Source organism: Plectropomus leopardus, chromosome 14 (genome assembly GCF_026936395.1).
Source record: "Plectropomus leopardus strain MGB_pleo_1.0 chromosome 14, ASM2693639v1, whole genome shotgun sequence".
Classification (NCBI taxonomy): Eukaryota; Metazoa; Chordata; class Actinopteri; order Perciformes; family Serranidae; genus Plectropomus; species Plectropomus leopardus.
The window spans coordinates 7,936,931-7,953,065 of record NC_142189.1 but is presented as its reverse complement, the minus strand read 5'-3'; the positions used below and the strand labels follow the sequence as shown (position 1 = coordinate 7,953,065).

The window sequence follows — 16,135 nt, the reverse complement described above, 5'->3', positions numbered from 1 at the left end:
CAAATTAGTAAAACAAACTAGAAGACATTCAGGGGCCTTCTAGAAAATTAATATTGCAATTCCAAAAAGTCAGGTTGCGAGCAACAGATTACATAAAGAAGCACAAAATTGAAGCAGTAAACCTCTCAAAAGACTGGATCCTACATTTCCCTTATTACAACCAAGACTACAACCATTGGCTTCTTCTTGTAAGACCCTATCTGGTTCTTTTGAACTTGACAAAAATAGCTTTTTAAGTCATAAATGATTGAATACTTTCGTCAGACCAACAAAGCTCCTTCTAGAGCCCCAGAAGATATACATCAATTCTTACAAGCGGTGGCACTTATGATAAGTAAACTGATGCGTATGTATGAAATTAGTGGAGTGCCCCTTTAATATGAGCTCAAACAGAAAATCTTTTGTTCATCCAGTTACTCAGAGTGGACTTCGAGAGAAAGTGCAGCCTGTTCCACTCCGCTGCACTGATAAGACGCTGCATATCTATGAAACTATTACAAAACAGAAAATGGCTGAAGGAGCAGATTCGACTGTGGTGAAAGCTTTGACAGCTTTTGTGGAAAGTGGAAGAGCTCTGCTGGACCTCGCCGAGAGGGAGAGCAGGGAAGGTAGGCAGCATGTTGTGGGGCCGCACAAGTGTACATAAAAATAGACATGCAGACGGCTTGTGCAGCAGTTGGCAGACGATTTATGAGCGTACCATGAGTGGGGGGGGGGCAGGAGGCCTGTCAATCATTAGACGCAAAGAATGAACTCAAACAGACTGTCAGACATTAACTTCATTTACTTTCTGTCATATAGGCTCTCTCCAGGAATTCATCAGGCAGAAAATCCGCATAGAGCAAAAACATTCAATGCTTGGTCTGATCGAAGTTGCTGCTGCTTTGTACAGAAGGTTATGTTTTGTATATACACAGCATATCAAGCACCTTTAAAAATGCAATTTATATTTGTATTAAAAAAATAAATAAATACTTCACAGTATTGAATGTGTTCTGCTTCACAGGAGGACACATTCAGGTTTGCACTCTTAGACATGCATACTTCTCAACTCATTCTTTTTTCTTTTTCTTTTTTATTTCACAGTTTGTCTGTTCAGACCAAAAACGATGCAGAGGATCTCTGGAGAAAAAAAAATCAGTAAGAGCTAGAGATTGAAAAATTAATCAATTAAGTTGATCAACAGAAAATTATTCTGCAACTATTTTGATGTCCAATGCATCTTTTTCCAAATCATTTACAAGTAGATATACCAATAATTCCCTCGTCTCATCATGACAATCTGCTGTTTACTTTGTTTAATATGATAATCAAGCAATACTTTTTTCAGACATTTTATAGACGCGACAATTAATCGATTAATTGAAATATGATTGCCAAATAAGAGAGAAAGTTTGCTTTCACCGGCCTCGGCAGCAGCTGCTCCTCTAATCCACCGATCTGATCCAGTCATCTCTGATCAATCTAACAAGAAACTGACTGTGATGATCAAACAGTTTGTTTGCCACAAATATAATTTATTTCTGTGGAAAACACTGGACTGTATAGGTTGTAGTTACTGCAGTAGTTTTCCACTCATGCGTCACATTAAATCAAAAAACATTTAAGGTGATTGGCCACGAGCAAAACCCTAAAAACAGTCTTTTGTTTTGTAGCTCTGGGTGCAAAAAGGATCGTATACAGGTATCATTTGACCAGAGACGTTTCAATACTACTTGGTACTGGTTTATTTTGGTTGATATGCTTAAAGGTACAGAGTACCAATACCCAGCCCTATGAATGACCGTCAAATTACATGTAATCAATTTATCACCTGGGAAATCAAAAATACACAGCTTTTACTTTTACGTTTTTTCAAATATACTTCACTTTGAATTATGATGCCAAAAAATAGGGAGAAAAGACTCTTTCTGGCCACCAAACCTTCTATAACTGACACCCTGATGTAGTAAAAAAAATACACTGATTGTGCAACAATAAACCTCTCTGTGCATTCATTCATAAAATAACTCACAGTTCCAATAAACAACAGTAAAAACTTTGTTGTGTGACTTCTCCAGCTGTGCTGCTGTACAGGACGCTGTGCTCAACTTTCAGCAACTAGAAGTGAGTGAAATGTTTTTTTAAATATTCTTATCAGAGCATTTAGTTTTTACTGACTGTGGCCAATGTTTCACAGGTGCAGTGGGATGCCTTTCTGCAGCGTTTGGATGATGAGTTACAACTGAGTGCTAAAATACTGGCCGGGGAACATCAGTCAAAATGTATTTCACCTGATATATCTCTCATTGATGCCAGAACAGGAGGGTAAGTTTGATTCATTTGTTTTTAAGCACACATACTTGTTAAAATTAAACTTAACACTGTGCTAGTTACAGCAGAAATGACATAACGTGCCAAAAACTTTGTAGCCCCCTTTGTGGTCTATTAAGTAGTCTACTGTTTATGTGTGTTTTGCAGAGTAGTGAAATTAGAGAAATATCTTGGGAAAGGTAAAAAGATCCTGCTGGTGTTAATCCGTCAGTTCTCCTGTCTGCTCTGCCGTCTCCACCTTAAAGATCTGGAGAAGAATCAGGTAAACATGAAACACTGGAAACAATGTTCACCAGCTTGTTCACCAGACAGAAACTACAATAGCCAACTTCAAAAACAGATCTTCAACTGTCTAAAATAATGCTATACTAATTTCTTTGCTAAGGAAGCAGCTTTTTGAGACTTACAAATTTAAACATGATTATTTTTATTACATTAAAACGAAACTCTCACAGCGCAGGAATTGTGGAAAAAAAAAACCTACAAATGAATATTTTATCAATAAATACCAGAAATGATGAAAAATGCTCAAGGCCCAAAATTATGTTTTTAAAAACTTAAAAACAGTACTTCTACTGTATTGAGTGCAGGTAGTTAAAATAAGATGATGTGCATTTGCTTGACAGCGTGCATAGACATGTTAATAAAAAAAGGGCAAAGTACTGCAAAAATCAAGAACATATATATAGAATACAAAAATTATTAGAAAATATGAAAAAGATATATAGTATAAAATATAGTATTACTTTAATATTACTATTACAAATGTGTTTCATGTAATGGTTTAATATCGAGAGAGCTGTATAGTTTTGTGCAGGATGTGCAAGAGCCCATGTCAGGGAGGTCCCAGACTCAAAAAGTCTGTTTCTGGGCTTGGAGGGATCAGCCACAACCCTTCCTGCCCACCTCAAGGTCCTGTAGGCGTTCAGGTCCTGGAGAGAGAGCAGATTGCAGCCAATCACCCTCTCAGCAGAGCCAGTGATAAGCTGCAGTCTGCCCTTGTCCCTGGCAGTGGCAGCAGCGTACCAGATGGTGATGGAGGAGGTGAGGATGCACTCGATGATGGCAGGGTAGACTTTTGTATTTATTCATTTGCTGTTTTGATTTTCCCCTTTTTCTTCTTAACTTAATAAAAGTACATGATAGTAATGATTTTATGTTCAGAAACTGAAGCACTTTTCTGATATGGGCCATAGGTCCATGGCTACATTAAGTCTGAGTAAATTACTTATCATCAGAGAGGAAAACTGGAAAGTGTCCAATCACATTTGAACCAGAAAACTTGTCAATAAGGGAGCAAATTATTCCACAGGTTAACCACAGTCAGGTGACACCTCTATCTTTAAAATAAAATTTAAACTGACTGAAAAACTAAACTGCTATAAATCAAGACTTCAATATTTGGCGCAGCTGCATGTTGGTATTATATTTCCCTTTAAAAACTTGCATGTTCTCTCCCAGTTATAGCTATATAAGGTCTATGATTTTAGACCAGATCTATTATCATCCCGTCTCTCAGTTTTCTGTGTAGTTTCATGCAGCACATTCACACAGGATAAGCCAAGTCTGTATTTTACTCATAATTACTGACATTATCCCCCAGATATGATGTCAAGCCTTGATAAAAAATCCTAAATTGAGGCTGTTAAAGATAGAATAATGTCCCTGCTGCATGCTGCCATGCCTGTCTTACATCTCATTATCTTCAAAGTTTGAGTTCTTCTGATGAATTTGAGCTTGCTCTTGTTGAGATTTGGTCTTCATGCTGTGTGGCGATATGAGCCTCCTGAATTGCTATCAGAAGGTTTTTTATTTATAATTGCAAACACAGTCTCAATAATTCTCAACCGGGAAAGAAACCACAAGGATGCCAATTCTCTCATGTCTAATATTATTATCACATGATTCTTCTGTTTGAGGAAAGAAGGTAGCCAATTTGTTGTGAAAATTTTACTCAACAAATCACAGATATTGCAGATTTACACAGGACTAAGATCACAGACAAGCTTTGCAATTATTCAACATCCCCTGGACTGCTAGAGCTTATAAGCTGTCATATTTGGCATTATTTTTCAGAGGTTCTTGGATGCACACTCAATGCAAGTGGTTGTGGTTTCATTTGGCTGTCAGGAGGGAGCTTCACACTGGCTGCAGGAGACTGGCTGTCACTATGACATGCTGTTGGACTCTGACAGGAAGGTCAGAGGATAAAACAGAATATACACTTTATAATATTCCTGATGGTGAGCTAGTGGTTAACTCTGTCGGGTGTTGCAGATGTATACTGATTTCGGCCTGGGAGCGTCTCTGAAGAAAGTTTTAAACTTCAGTAACATGCTGCTCTATGCTGAATACGTGGTGGCCAATATGGAGTTTCCAAGAGGGCTTCCATCGATTCAAGACGACATGTTTCAGGTAAAATGATGCTCGCACAGATAAAGACATTTAAGTTGGTAGCAGCAGAATTTGATGTGTTTTTGTGTGACACATTTAAAGTCCCTTTTCTCTGGTGAAACTTGTCATTTATCCACGAAAATGCAATTATAATGTGCAGTGCACATGTTCAGATAAAAATTTACAACAAAATAAAGAATTCATTGCATTAATTCAGAAACTCTCTATTTACTTAAAAGGTTTTTAACTGTTAACTGTTGTACATTCTTTCTCCCATGATGACTTTTAGTTTTTACATTTATACTGAAAGTTTGTTAAAATTCATTTAAAAAATCCTTGTGGTTTTGTTTCTTTTTGTTGTTGTTTTGTTTTGTTTGTTTTTTAGCTGGGAGGCGACTTTGTTTTGGACGAACATGGGAGGGTGCTGTTCTCTCACCGCTGTCAGAGTCCCATAGACAGACCCTCAGTGGAGGATATTTTATCTGCACAGTGAAGATGAAACTCCCTCACGAACAACACAGCACAGGTTCATTAAAGCAGAAAAGAAGGAGGTGATGTCAGCTGAAAAACTTCTTGTATCAGTTTAGAATAACAGTGACTGTTATATGTCAGGTTGTAAAGTCAAAAATATTGTGACAATTAGCTTGATGGTTTCGACTTGGTAAAATATGATAAATACAACCAATAAAATGCTTCTGTGCAATTTTTAAAACAAAACTGATTGAGTTCACACTGTATTAAAACTCTAACACTAATCAAACTGTTGCAATTATTTGCAATTATCAAAGACTAAAGTTGTTATGAAAAACGCTCTGCCTCGTGCTCATACTTGCAGAAAAGTGCCAATATATGGTGATAGTTTTGCCCACATCCTCTAACGCAACACAACTGTCCTTACTCCAGAATAATTGAAATACTTGCTCATAAAGTGACTAGCTCAAAAACGTTGTCTTATCTTGCTGCAATGTACTTTTATTTATTAATTCTTATCCTTCAGCCCAGTTGAGGTCAACCAAAAACAACAAAACAGCCAAAATTCTCAGAAAACCATGACGTTATTTCAAGGTCTTCCCTTGGTTTTCTGAGAATTTTATGTGATGCTTGGTATATACTATTACCTTTTGTAAAAGGAGAACTCTGAAACCTTCATTAAAGTATTACTTATTTCTCTGAAGTGCTGCATTTTTGGTTAATGTTTACATCATTCTACATTTTAACTACTGGGAGTCCCAAAGTGTATTTGACTCCAGAGGATGTATACATAAGGACTCCCAGAAGGCTTCTGTGTTTCTCAAGCTCTTTTAAGTTTGTCATGCAGGTTCAGAGAAAATTATAAAACAGCCACTATAATTTATTCAATAAATTCAATAAGGCAGTGTATTTCGTACAAACTGGAATATGCAGGGCAAATGACGTTAAATCAATGTATACATTTCAGAGAATAATCCAGTCAAAAATTAAGCAAATACCTTTAAAAATAAAGAAAAGGGTGCCAAAAATGCATCCAACATTTAAGAATTCATAGGCCCCTGGAGAGTCCCAAATTACAATAAAATACATCAAGATATTTCACTAAAAGCTCAAAGTGTAAACCTACTGGTGGCACTAAAAGAAAAGTCAGAGATTTACCAATGTTTATGAATGTCTGCACCAAATTTCAAGACAATCCATCCAATAGTTACTGGTATAATTCAGTCTGGACCAAACTGGCTGGCTGATCAACCAACCAAACTGACAACATGACCATTCCTAAAGCCATGTCAGGAGCATGACTTATTATGTGAATAAAAAGTGAGTACTGGACGACAAAGAGAGTCTATAAACTAACCAGCGAGATGGCAAATGTAGACAAACAATCTGATCACATGGGCTTTTCCAGAAGAAGACTGCAACACTGGTTTATTTCTGTTGATACATTTTACTATCATACTTGTCTGTTTTGTTTTGGGGTTTTTTTCACAAATGATGGTGCACCGCATAAATAGAAGTGCTGAAAGTATTGGTTACTATCTTATCAGTATAGCATAAGCCACCCTTATCTATATTGTATATGTTTTAAGATAGAAACTGCTTACATTGTCATTTCACCAAAAACCAAAAACAACAAAATGGTGAATGGTGTTGTCTAACCAGTTATATCATATGAAGAGACTAGGGCACCGTGGGTATACATTAGCTTTTGTAAAAGGAGAACTCAGTAACCTTGATTGAAGTATATGTTTTCTCTCAGAAACGCTGCCTTTATGGTTAATGTTTATGTTATGCTATATTCTAACTAATGGAGTCCTGAAGTGTATATGTCTTCTTTTTTTCTCTGGCTACTTTTTGTTAAAAGGGCTTTTAGAAAAATACAAAACATTATTTATTAAATTAGTTTAGGATGGTAATTTATCTAAGACAAATTGGAATTTGCAGAGCAAATGACAAGGTTTCCCAAACATTTATTTATTTGTGGCACCACGCCAGCATTAAAACACCTGGCTGCCATGTGATGATTTTTTTATTATTGGAGATGGATCTTGCATCAGGAGCATTATTGGAATATATAGAGGCCTACTATTCGGTAGTAGATTGCAGCACACTATCAGGGCGCAGAGCGTACTCTGGGCACAAAATGCCAGGCACACTAAAAGTCAAACTTAAGCATTTACTGCACTGGCTCTGCTCCTCTCATCCACCTATCTGATCAGCTCTGATCGGATCGACTGATCAATCATCCACCCTGCAACTCAAACTCCACAAACTCATGAAAAGTGTCGCCTATGCATTCACAGACCTGCAAAAAGCGCCAGAGTGAACACTGAATGATACAAACATTTGCAAACACACACACACACACACACACAAGCATACACAAAATGTAAAGTTTAGAAGTTAGCTGGCTAGCTTAATGTTAAAAGCCATGAATTGATGTTATTATATGCTGGCTGCAATCTGCATCAGTGGTAAAGTGTCCAGTGTCCAATAGTGGTTGAGATATTTTTGCCTTGAGCAAAGTGGCAGACTGACTGTCTAACCAACAAGATGACCATCCCTAAAGCCATGCCACTATCATGGCTTAAAAAGAGAAGAAAAAGGAAATACTCGAAGGACAAAGCATTTCTGAAAGGTGCATTAGTGCAAACTCTAAACTTGTGCTAAAGAAGGAGTGCTCCATGGCTTATTCAGGTAATTAAAAAAGAGCAAAAAAGCCCTCTGAAGAGAAATAGATTTTCTCTTCATAACTGGAAGAAGTGCAGTGTGGAAACCAAAGGAAGTAAAGGAGGAGTAAAGGAGTTATGTATAATAGCCCCATAAACCAGTTTTGCATGATAAGCTTTTCCTGTACCTTGAAAAGATGACCAGTGAACTCAAGAGTGAGGGAAAAAAAGGCCATTCATCAAAACTTGTGCCCCACTCCTCTATTTAAAGACGTGACTCTTCTTGGACTGACAGTGGAGCTACTTCAACAGACCCAGCATCTTTTGGACACGAGATAATCAGAGATGGCAAATGTAGACAGACTCATTGAGCACATCGGAGACTTTGGGCCTTTCCAGAAGAAGATTGTCACACTTGGGTCATTTCCGTTGATCATTTTTGCTTATGTACTTGTTGGGGCTGTTTTCTTAGGGCACACTCCGGACCACTGGTGTTGGAGTCCTGGATCTGAGCTCCTCCGGGAAGAATGCGGCTGGACAGAGGTCGAAGTGCGGGAAGTAACAGTTCCCCGCTCTGAGCAGTCAGGATCCTTCTGTCGCTGTGAGAGGTTTGCAGTGGACTGGAGCAAAAACCTAAACAAGTGCAGTGAACTTGACTGGATGCTGACTTCTAATTTAACCCAGCTGGCACCTTGTGATGGCAGATGGGTGTTTGACAAAAGCCGCAGCACTATTGTTTCTGAGGTAGGTTTTTTTTAGTTTTTTTTTTACTGACAGCACACCACCATGTTGTAATGTCAATAGATCATTTACTAATTTTTATTAGTTAAGGTTCTTTTTTTTTGCTTTTGGATTAGCCTTTTTATCCTGCATGTGATAACTGAAAGAGTAAGCTCAACACACAACATAAATCAACATAGCATTCACAAGATGTTGTGCTCCTGTGTTTACATTAACTAAGCGATGAGGAACAACGGAATAATGTTGTGTTATCATCAGCCATTTTAGAGCAATAGTCTCTTTGACAATAAATGCATTTTTTTGTGTAAAAAATTCAGCACTACTTTTTTTCCCCTCAATGTTAACTTTAAAAGTTAGTTTTCTGGATCCTTAACATTGGTTTATTTAATGTTATAATCATAATTATTTTACTATCCAATTTAATTTGTTTTTTAAGAAATTGTGCATTTAAATTTTTTCTCTTAGTTCTCATTGGTCTGTGAGAAGTCTTGGCTCGCTGATCTAAATCAAGTTTTCCTGGCATGTGGATTTTTTATTGGCGCTTTTGTCACTGGCTACTTGGCTGACAGGTTTGCTACGTGCTGCTTAGTTTTTATTTTTCTCACTCACAATTTCCATAAAATGATAAAAGCACAGCAATCTAATTTCATCAAATAACAATAATACAAGTATATGGTCTTTTCCCAGGTTTGGCAGAAAGCCATGTTTCATTGCATCAATGGTTGGCCTTGGTGTCTCAGGTGTAGGGGTAATGTTGTCACCATGGTACTCCCTGCTGCTCGTCTTTCGATTTCTACAAGGGTTTTGCGGAAAAGGAGCATGGACGGCCAGCTATGTATTAGGTATGTTCAAACACTGGACCTCGTGTGAGAGAAAAGTCTTTAAATTGTGGAATATATGAATTCATTAGGGACAATGAATAGAGAGAATAAAAGGGAATAATTTTGATTAGTAGTAATTCTATAGCTAAAAGTTCAGCCTTACATGCATGAATGTAACAAATGTCAAACGCACGCTTGTAGTATATATTATATATACTGTATATTGAGTATACATATTCAATTTTAAGTTCAAATTTGCCTTTTTCAATAGAAAAACCTGTTCTGTCATGTTGTTGAGCATTATTTTGTGCTATCAGTTCAGGCTTGTTAGGCAGAAATGCTGTAAAAAAACCCAAATGATACCTAACCATAGCTAAGGGCATCACTCATGCCTTGATTATCGCTGGTGACACCGTCCCGGGCCTATGGTGTCATTGCTGTGGAAAAATTGTGCATACTCTCTAGTGTCCCCTCAGGTCAACACAGTAAGTAAGCAGCTAAATTTTGAGCTGCCAAAACCCTTTACAATTCTAAACAATGTTAGCATTGTTAGCAGTGTGAGCACGGCTAGTAAAACTGACATAACAATACTTAAGATCTGCAGCACCCTGCAGCTCAATTGGAGAAGTGGGTGCCCCATGTACAGAGTCTACGTTCTTGCCTCAGCGGCCGTGCGTTCAGTTCCAGCCTTGGGCCTCTGCTGCATGTTATCCCCTCTCTCATGTTTTGCACCTTAAAAATCAAACAGCCTACTTACTGAAGCGACCTAGAGTGACCTGGGGAGCACTGGAGGGTATGCACAATTTTTGCGCCACATCTTGAATCAAAAATGGGGCTTCAAGATGTGATGCTAGAGCTCACTGAGTAAGAATAAAAAGAAATGCCTCTTGTACTTCATTGTATTTTGCTTTTTGCTTCTTTTTTTTGATCCCCTTACTTGTGAAACCGTACATGCTAAAAGTATAGCCTTAAATTATCCAAGCTCCACAAATGGTACATACTGAAAAGTAGGTTTTAAGAAAAACAGGGTATTTAAAAGGAGCACACGGGATCACATATCTTATTCTGTTCATTAATGTCATTCGTGTTGCATGATACTAATATTTTAAAACCTGCATCTGTCAGTCATCTGTGCTATGACAAAAACATATGGAAAATATTTCTGATAAAATATATCTTTTTATACAGTGATTGAGTTTTTTGGATCAGACAACAGAAAATTTGTGTCCATGGTGGGTCGGACTTTCTATAGCACTGGCATGGTCATCCTGTCTGGTCTGGCTTACTTCCTGTCCTCCTGGAGAACTCTGCAGCTGGTCATGAGTCTGCCCTGCCTCCTGTTTATCTTTTACCACTGGTACATCTCCTTCATATATGGCAGCTTTATTTATATGCAGGTTGCTATGATATTGATATTGAAACCAAAAGACGTATATTTGTTACATAGGATTGTTCCTGAATCTCCACGTTGGCTGTTCTCACAAAAAAGAACAACAGAGGCCATGAGTGTTGCTGCAGACATTGCAAAATGCAACGGGAGATCTTTACCTCAAAATCTTCCAGAGGTATGACAGAAAGTCTGTGTATCCTGCTTATGGCTTTGTTTATCTTTGCTGTTGTCAGTGTAAATTTGAATCTATAAATTAAATAATCATTCATTAAAATATTTTTCAGATAATTCTTTTGGAGGAAAAGAAAGAAGTAAATCCGGTATCAGTAATGGATTTGTTTAGGACACCAAGTATAAGAAAAAATACACTAATTTTAACTTATGCATGGTAAGTTCACAAGGCACTTGCTACAACACAATACTATAATACTGTGCACTGATCATTTCACTTGATATTCCTCTCCTCCAGGTTTACGAGTACTGTTGTGTTTCAAGGCCTGGTCTTGCGGTTGGGGATCACAGGCAACAACATCTTCTTGGATTTCTTTATCTCTGCTGCGGTGGAGCTTCCCACTGGCCTCATCTTCTACCTGCTGGTTGACAGAGTCGGTCGACGCTCCCTCATGGCCATTGCAAACTTCACAGGTGGCATTGCCTGCCTTGTCATCCCTTTTATCTCTACAGGTGGGTACAGTTGATGGTGCAAGTGGCATCAGGTGAAAAACTGAAAATGGGTGGGTGATACTTCTATTTGGATTGCATTTCCATTTGGTATTTCATCTCTTCTGTCTTCCCTACAGATTTTGTGTGGTTGAAAAAGTCTATTGCAATCATAGGAAGACTTGCTGTTGCCATTGGATTTGAGACCTTGAACTTTGCCAACACAGAGATGTATCCGACATCTCTGAGGTATGAAACCAATATGCAAGTAGATATAAATGAGGTTTTTATGTGCTGTGAAAAATGATAAACTCAATGATAAACTAAATGTAAACATCAGACTATCAAAGAGAGAACAGAACATTCCCACATGATATAATCAAGCATCAACCACCAAAGCGCCCAAAATTGCAGTTCCTTGATGGCCATTTTAGGATGGCTCCAGAAGCCAGTCAGTTCCCATAGAACTCCATGTAAAAGTGTCCAACTTAACAGCAGAAATAAACATGTTTACAGCCTGCTACAAAAAACAGTTTTGGTCCCTATAGCCAATTTCAACGTTAATGGCAACTGAACAATTTTTATTTTAACCACCTATTTAGATTTCATTACGGCTTAAAATTATGCATAATTACAGACAGACCATTTTCACTGATAAGCTGTATGACAACAGCGTCCACAGCTTCTCACTAAGATCCACCCCTCACTCCTCCTCAGCATCAGCCTTTCACCCAAATATGTTCACTTCTTTCTCCAAAAAGCCAAGATGGCAATTGCCAAAATGCAGATCTCGAGGCCTCAAAACAGGAGGACACAAATCAGTGGGTGACACTTTAGCTACGTCAATTAATTTTACAGTCTGTGGTTATAATCAAATCTTCCTGCACAGCCAAAACATACAACTTCCATGGTCACACTGTACAGATCACAATAATGTGAGTGCTCACGCTCAACATGAACTTGAGACGCCCAATCGACTTTTTCCAACAAAGCGGAATCAAATAAGACGATCACGTCTTCAACAACGTTAAGAAAATAAAACAGGCAGCATTATTTTGCAAAGCTGTATCATGAACAGAAAGCAAGAAGAAAACAAAAAATATGGAGCCAAATATGTCTGGGGGGACGCAGTAAATATACACTAAATCTGCCAGTTACAAACAAACAAATGGAATAGAAATAGAAAGTGATTTGATTTGCTTTTCAATTTCTCACAGAAATCTGGGTGTGTCAGTGTGCTCATCAGCCAGTGACATGGGAGCAGTTGTGGCCCCATTTTTGCTCTACAGACTGGCCAGTATTTGGCAGGAGCTGCCACTTTTTCTTTACGGTATAATTTTGTCTTCTCATACCTGCCACCATGTTCTTCAAACACTCTTAGCTCTCTAAAACAAAACATAACAAAAAAAATCAAACTTACCTTTTTAAGACAAAAAAGCTCCTTTCATTTGTTTCAGGTGTGATGTCCGTGCTGTACAGTGGATTGGTGACAAGGTTGCCTGAGATGAGCGGAGTTGCCCTGCCAGAGACCATTGAAGATGTGGAGAATCTGAAAGGGTAAATGCATCATTTTAAAATGAGGTTATTAGATTGTTTATCATTGTCAGCTGACATTCTTGTCCAGAGCAGATAATGACTGTAATAGCAACAAAAAAACCAAATTAGCAGGTTGCAAATATTTCAAGGAACCAATAATAACAAGTGTCAAACAAACAAGTAGACAACAAATACAACTCCTTGTCTCCCAAAAATGTTAGAGTGTAATAGAAAAGACAAACATAATGCAGAATGCAGAGAATGACACATGACACAATGGGCGAAGGTGTCAGTAGGGGGAAGATGACAGGAAAGGTGCAAGAAAAGGTGACAATCTCACAGGAACATGCTTACACATCTATATTTACAACTTGGTGCAGCAGACAGGTTCATGCTTTTGATCCTTAATGTGTCTTTCTGTGTTTTCTCACAGGGGGAGAGACAAGTCAAAGGATCCAGACAGTTTTATTATATGATCCAAGTCTTGAAGACCTGGAACATTATTGAATTATTTTCCACATGTGCTGCATTTACAATATGATGTCTTAAGGTAGTCGTTACAGTTTCAGCCAGTGTAAAGTACTGTCAAATGTACTACTGTGGGTGTTACTGCACATTAGATATTCTGAAGCTTTAAAGGTGTTAACTAGAGACTTGCATGAGGGGATGAAACACAGAAGGTGTTTGGAAATCAAATGAGGGCTCCATATCTTTGCAACCTCACACCTCAATACTGCATTTTTTTTTTTTTGCAGTGAAATTGCTTAATTATGAAGAGATGAAAATCTCAGATGAGGATGTTTTGTTCTACAGCAGTAGAAATGTTTTTGTACCTATTTCTTTACATGGTACAGTGCTCCAGAGTGTGACCTCAAATTTGTCAAGAGCTACTTAACATTTTTATTGGTTGCACCGGTGCATCTGTCATTCATTACATTGACACGAGTGATATGGAACCAAAGTTCTCATGCTCTGCCCGAAAAGTTTTAGCCGTATGTCTAAACCTTTAGTGACATTATTATTAGATTAGTACAAAAACAAGGGACAGCAACTGCAATGCCTTGGGGCCAGTGTCCAGCATTTTTCTTCAGCAGAAAAGCGATGGCATGGCACTGCAGTGCTTAATCCCAGCACTTCATAAAATAGCACTCTGAAAACATTATTTTAATGATGCACTGCGGTGGGTTTTGTTTCTATGACAACAATATCTCAACATCAGCACTAGCAAGTAAGCTACTGTTACTCTACTTTAATAGAGGTATGACTACACAGGTAACAACAACCTTACAACGATACATTGATAAAAGCAAAAGACAAACCAGCAACATCCAGTGTCTGCCAGTCAATCTGCTCCCACAGATGGGCCTCTCTGTCTTTGTTGTTTCAGAAGCCTAAAAGAGCAGCTGTGACATCAACAACACCTCTCTGAAAAGTTCAGAGATTTTCAACTCAAAACAGCAGAGGCGACTGCACAAAAAGTGCAGAGCACTCTGGAAAAAGACACTCTGCACAGGCTGCCACATGCAGCCACAGACACCAGCTCCTCTCAAGGAACAAAGAAAAAAGACACCGGCACTGAGAAAGAAATGCTAGGTGGACACAGGGCCTTACTGCAACAAGCTACTGGCGTAGGTGACAGTCACCATTTGGTGACAACAACAACAGTGTGAAGAGCTGTGCCGGTGTACAGGCTTTGCTCCACCATTGTACGGTTTCTGAATGGAAATGCATCGAACATCAACTCATACATATAGCCATAGTGGATCAAATTGTAACACTCCTCCAAACGCACAAGTTCAATTTATTGTTATTATATTTATTTAGTATTTTCAGTTTTATGGCATGAGAAATGCTTTCCAGTTTTACTGCCTGTTGTGACTTGGGTGCACCAGTGCAACTAATGTAAGAAGTCCAGAGCCCTGTTGTGTTTGTTACTTAGAGGGATATCTCAAAAACTTACAAACCAGTTCAAATGATTTTCATAAGATCCAGTATTTTTCTGATAAGACAGAAAATGCCATTAAAAACAAACTCATGATGAACCAATCCAACTAACAAGCAAGGATGTCCCAGCTGATGTTAAGGATCAGTGCCATTGCTGCAGAGCAGTGGAAATAACACTTAGCGAGCAGCTTCTCATTTTTAGCCAGCGCAGTAAAAAATTTGGGGCTGAGAGTTATGGATGGCTTAGGGTACCCAAAAGTACTGACCAATATCTTATAGGCGAGTGTTATTTGTATTTTAACTGCTACAACACACAATGTACTTGTTGCCAAAACTTAAATGACATGTACATATCAACTTGGAGCAAACCTGCAAAAATTAGAAGGATGCTCTCTAGTAGTTGGCACATTATCAATTTTAAATGGTCATAACTCTGTGATCCCTGAGAGGATCATTCATCCTCTAGAAACCATGGGCACACCAGTCAATTTTATGTAGATTCAGATGCTGTATTGTGATTTCTAAATTGTTTTTCTCTTATTTGAAAAAGTGTGGAAGATTATATAAACTTGGTAGAGTTATGTACTGTCTGTGTTATTTTTCTGCTTTATGAATGCAAATAAAAAAGAATTATGCTGATGGCCTGTACCTGTTTCCCAAATTAACCATCAACACAGAAAATACATTTCTCCAACTAAAAAGCGTCTTTTCCTACATCCAGACAACAATAGTCTTGATTGTTAAGTTTTTTAAATGTTAAACTGTATATCTAATTGAGAGTTGGTTTTGTTAAGGCTTTTGTTCCATTGTAGGTTTACCCAGAACACTCAACAAAGGCTGCCCTACATACGTAGTGCAGACTGAATGGGAAGACATGTAACCATAAATTGTGTTGAAAATCACTGGTATGCATGAGAAGCGGGATTCCCTCAAGCGTAAACATCCATGTCGCTGCAAAAAGGAGGATGGAAATCTCTCATGGTGACTGTCAGCATCACATGATGACTTCTGTATCATGGTGAAAATATAAAAACATGCAAAAAAAATAAAATAAATAAATGCACTAGTTGACCATCTTTAGAAATCAAAACATGAACTTTTGCTCACAGAAATGATGTAATAACAATTAAAAATAAAATGACTGATTCAATTTGGTGGTGGACTATAAAAGATGGAATGATTTGTGAAGGATTGTG

General features: G+C 38.0%; 2 protein-coding genes and 1 long non-coding RNA gene across 5 annotated transcripts in view; 2 read left to right on the top strand and 1 right to left on the bottom strand.

The window, feature by feature from the left end:
- Nucleotides 1-16,135, bottom strand: part of LOC148187416 (uncharacterized) — a 52,812-nt gene that overhangs the window by 29,750 nt on the left and 6,927 nt on the right. The window contains exons 3-4 of one of the 3 annotated variants that reach the window (XR_015778606.1): nt 12,880-13,008; nt 3,113-3,245 (exon numbers count right to left, since the gene is read on the bottom strand). This is a non-coding gene — a long non-coding RNA (uncharacterized LOC148187416). Of the gene's footprint in view, nt 1-3,112; nt 3,246-11,242; nt 11,478-12,879; nt 13,009-16,135 lie in introns of those variants that run through there. The other 2 variants (XR_015778607.1, XR_015778605.1) reach the window with 2 other exon arrangements.
- LOC121954097 (prostamide/prostaglandin F synthase-like) lies at nt 407-5,424 on the top strand. Its single transcript, XM_042501425.2, has 9 exons — nt 407-608; nt 802-895; nt 1,087-1,140; nt 2,061-2,106; nt 2,180-2,307; nt 2,461-2,575; nt 4,390-4,512; nt 4,591-4,728; nt 5,093-5,424. The coding sequence occupies exons 1-9, from the start codon at nt 509-511 to the stop codon at nt 5,198-5,200; spliced, it is 906 nt and encodes a 301-aa protein (XP_042357359.1). The 5' UTR covers nt 407-508; the 3' UTR covers nt 5,201-5,424.
- On the top strand, nt 8,044-15,578 carry slc22a3 (solute carrier family 22 member 3). The gene is made up of 11 exons (XM_042501424.2): nt 8,044-8,591; nt 9,054-9,157; nt 9,276-9,430; nt 10,598-10,766; nt 10,857-10,974; nt 11,084-11,187; nt 11,269-11,483; nt 11,600-11,708; nt 12,677-12,789; nt 12,917-13,016; nt 13,429-15,578. The coding sequence occupies exons 1-11, from the start codon at nt 8,193-8,195 to the stop codon at nt 13,469-13,471; spliced, it is 1,629 nt and encodes a 542-aa protein (XP_042357358.2). The 5' UTR covers nt 8,044-8,192; the 3' UTR covers nt 13,472-15,578.

Excerpts from the sequence above, each read along its gene's own strand:
- LOC121954097 (XM_042501425.2), top strand. The coding sequence starts at position 509 with ATGGCTGAAGGAGCAGATTCGACTGTGGTGAAAGCTTTGACAGCTTTT. Across the intron at positions 1,141-2,060 it reads CTCTGGAGAAAAAAAAATCA|CTGTGCTGCTGTACAGGACG; the intron begins GTAAGAGCTAGA and ends TGACTTCTCCAG. Across the intron at positions 2,107-2,179 it reads TCAACTTTCAGCAACTAGAA|GTGCAGTGGGATGCCTTTCT; the intron begins GTGAGTGAAATG and ends AATGTTTCACAG.
- slc22a3 (XM_042501424.2), top strand. The coding sequence starts at position 8,193 with ATGGCAAATGTAGACAGACTCATTGAGCACATCGGAGACTTTGGGCCT. Across the intron at positions 10,975-11,083 it reads TACCTCAAAATCTTCCAGAG|ATAATTCTTTTGGAGGAAAA; the intron begins GTATGACAGAAA and ends AATATTTTTCAG. Across the intron at positions 13,017-13,428 it reads GATGTGGAGAATCTGAAAGG|GGGGAGAGACAAGTCAAAGG; the intron begins GTAAATGCATCA and ends GTTTTCTCACAG.